The sequence below is a fragment of the Pundamilia nyererei genome, unplaced genomic scaffold (assembly GCF_000239375.1).
Source record: "Pundamilia nyererei isolate P.nyererei 1_Seehausen unplaced genomic scaffold, PunNye1.0 scaffold00130, whole genome shotgun sequence".
In the NCBI taxonomy this organism is placed as follows: domain Eukaryota; kingdom Metazoa; phylum Chordata; class Actinopteri; order Cichliformes; family Cichlidae; genus Pundamilia; species Pundamilia nyererei.
The window spans coordinates 330,101-333,655 of NW_005187531.1; the positions used below are offsets into that span (position 1 = coordinate 330,101).

At 40.0% G+C, this 3,555-nt stretch overlaps 1 protein-coding gene across 1 annotated transcript in view; it reads left to right on the forward strand.

Annotated features, from left to right (window-relative positions):
* The first annotated feature begins 1,929 nt into the window (after nt 1-1,929).
* lepr (leptin receptor) overlaps nt 1,930-3,555 on the forward strand; it is a 43,378-nt gene continuing 41,752 nt past the window's right edge. Inside the window, exon 1 of the mRNA XM_005743285.1 lies at nt 1,930-2,095. Within this exon, the coding sequence (XP_005743342.1) occupies nt 2,023-2,095 (73 nt within the window). The 5' untranslated portion in view covers nt 1,930-2,022. The remainder of the gene's footprint in view (nt 2,096-3,555) is intronic.

A 3,555-nucleotide genomic window follows, 5' to 3' on the forward strand; every position in this document is an offset into this window, starting at 1 on the left:
ATTGAAAATATGCTGAAATGTTTGAAAAAGGTGCACTTTTGATGATCTGTTGTGATATAAGTACTAAGAGTTTTGAAAATGTACCAATTGCTTGTGAAAACTGCGCCAAACCAATAAAAAAAACTGTAAGATCTTGTAGCAGGTGTACAAAGTGTTTCTGGACAGTCTTATGTATGTTTAACTTTGAGTTTAAATGGGTCATTTCCTTTGTTTTATTGTTAGATTATTAGATCCTGGCACTTGGAAGTGGGGCAACAAAAGGCTTGTGCTTTATACATTTGTTGTGGATGGTGCCAACCTGTAGTCCAGTATACCTTTTTTCATCAGTATTTCTTCTGTGTTTGGCACTCACTGGAGCAGAACAAACAAATCCAATCTGGAAAGCAAATTAGGGTGATAACTACATATATGTTGATATACAGCAGGGATAAACAATTAATTTTCCCATGGAGCCACATGAGAAAATGCGACTGGTGTGGTGGTTCGTGTAAATGAGCTGAACCCAGTTCTACATATAAAAGGTTCAATAAATATTAAATATTTCCAATATTGAATAATAATAAACAATTCTGGCAAATATTTCATGGTTCAGGCTTTACAGGGTTGATTTTATCTCTTTATCAATTTACAGATGTGGTCCTTCACAACACTCCCGGTTTCTTATGTGGTTCCTTGGGACAATGAATAGCCCGCCTTTGACCTACAATGTAGATAAACAGTAAACCTAGCTATGATGATGTCGTCCATTTGTTTTTGGACTTCCATTTATACGTTTGGCGTGTTGGAGTTGTGACCATGTTTGAATATGACGGTAGAGATAGTTGGCGATGCTAGAACTAGCTAGCCAGCTTGGTCAGGAAGGATCATCTATTTGATTTTCATGTGATGAAATGAAAAGCAGACTGAAAACAAAACACAATGAGAAGTATATAAATGGCCAACTCCTAAAAGTATCTTTGAATCTTACCAAACTCTGGGATCTTACCAAACTGGGACTGTAAGAAACTCAAGGATACTGGATGTGTTATTCTGTGTGAGCGACCAGTCAACCACAGGGTCCACATGCCCTCATTTCTTTCTGTTTTACTGCAAAAGGGCAAATGATTTTCAGTTTCTCTCTCGCTGTTGAACTGAAAAAGACTCAAAATAATAAACCCATTTAAAAAATGCTTACTGAGCTCACAAAAAAAAGTAGAGCCAGTTTAGCTTTGGATTCAGCACACTCAGACTTCTTCCTGTAACCAGTGGAGATGACTCAATCTGCCCAGTACAAAACATATAGATTTAAGGAACTTCTGCATTAGACAGCATTGTTCATCATGTATGAATGATATGTAAGAATATAGTATAATGCAAGAATGTAGTACAGCAGCTTAGTGAACATTCCCTTTCACACAAACAGGATGTATTTTTAGACTTACAAGAATATCATGTAAGAGGTTTTTCCCCCCATCTTACAAGTAAATAAAGCAGGGTCATATCCTAAGGTTTGTTTGGCCTGGTCAGAATCAGTATGGGTCAGTGAGGGGAGAGCTGCTGCAAATGGGCAAATGGCTCACAACCCAAAGCCAGCTCTTGGCTGTGCGTCAGAAGATTTATGGGATCAAATATCACTCATTGGACTGCGTGCACACACACACAGACACAAAGCCCACAGTAGCTTAGGCAGAGGGGAAAATTTGAGGAGGCCCTTCACAGAAGGTAGGCTTGTCACTGAGATCTCTGTGTGCCCACAGCTAGAGGCTTACACATCCAGTCCACTTACATGTACACAAAAATAGAGATGGCTTTTATCCAGAAGTATTCGATTCCTCAGTGCCATCTACACTTGAGTGGCACCCACTCCAACAGTTACATGGATGATTGTCTCGTGTATTTACACCCTGTCCTGTGTGTGGTGTTGTGAGGGATTGGTGTGTATTCTGATAGCCTGTATCAGAAATAGCACCTGATGCCTAGCGACATGTTGCTCCGCATAAAGCGCTCTCTCTCCGTGTGGGACTTTAAAATGTCCAACTTCAAATGTTGGCCGTATCAGCTGGAAACAAACTTTTTTATCTTTCACTTCTGGATATCTGGTGGTGTGGGGCTGCTGGTGAGTAACTGTAAACACTACAACATTTCATAAGACTGAACATAATCTTGTATGAAGCCTGACAGACTGCAAAGGCCGCCCGTGTCACTGAAGTTGATTTTGTGTTGACGGTTCGTTGGTTTGGAGAAGTAACTGTCATACATGGTTGATCTCCCTTGTGTTTCTCATCACTCTGCGCTCCATTTGTTATACTGAAACGGTACATTCCCCTCCCTCGGTCTTTATATGTACAGTTTCTCACTTTCTTTCATTCTGCCTCACTTTAATTTAATTAATCACCACAAACTTTCTGTCTTGATAAAATGTCAGAGCTCCGCTGTGTTCTTACTTATTTTCTCTCCAAATTTTAGTGGCACACTTACACCTGTGGCCAGAAATCAAGTGGGATTGAATTGTTTTCAATCTGTGCGTTGACACAAGCAAAAGTGTAGTAGTGTTCGCTTTAGGAGGCTAGTGAGTTGGTATTTGAATGAAAAGAAAAATATTTGAATAGATCAATTGGAAAAACCCAAGAAAACTAAACAAAAAGAGACTGGGAAAAGTAGACGGCAGAGGGTATTGACCACCTGGGAGCTGCACTAGGAGGAATAATTAGGAACAGGGGAAAGATGGGGGATAAACTTGTTGGTAAAAGAGCAAAGTACCAAAGTTAAACTAGCTAGGATACATGAGAACCAAGGATTACAAAATAAAACAGGAAATGATGGGATATTCAGATATATATTCAGGAAGAGTGAGAAGTAGAGGAGGCCGAGGAAGAGGACGTGGAGGTGAAGAAGTAGGACGAAGAGGATGACAAGGACAAGGACGAGCAAGAGGAGGACGAGGAGGGGAGGGAGAGGAAGGGTAAGAAGAGTAAGAAATAGAATTGCTGATGACATCAGAGCTACAATAGTGGACCATGTAATCAACCGTGGAATGACCCTGAGGGAAGCTGGCCAACGGGTTCACCCTAAACTGAGCCGCTACACTGTAGCAAGCATCATAAGGACGTTTTGAAATGAGAATTGGTTAGTACAGTCACTTTGCACTAAGATCTGTAGCACTGCCATATTCTAATGAGAAACACAACAATACCATAGATGTAAAAGTCCAGAAGATATTTTCCCCAGTGCCTTTGACTAGAGGACATTTCATGTGATGTAGAAAAAATTTTGTGGCCAGATCCAGAGAGACGACACGATGTAGACTGATTTCTTTTTTTTCCTCAGTGAAATTACTATTTTGTTTTGACTTGGAAATACAGTTTTTTCTGAATGCTTAAACCCTAACTGTGATTCCTGTAGAACAATCTCTAAAACTATTCAGACTTATAGCAAAACCACTCACTGAGTCTGCAAAACTAAAAGCACAAAAACTGCTTCGCACTCAGTTTGCAATTTTGTAACACACACTTTGCAAAACTGTAGGCACAATTCACTGCACAACACTCAATTACCAAATTTCCAACACACTCCTAG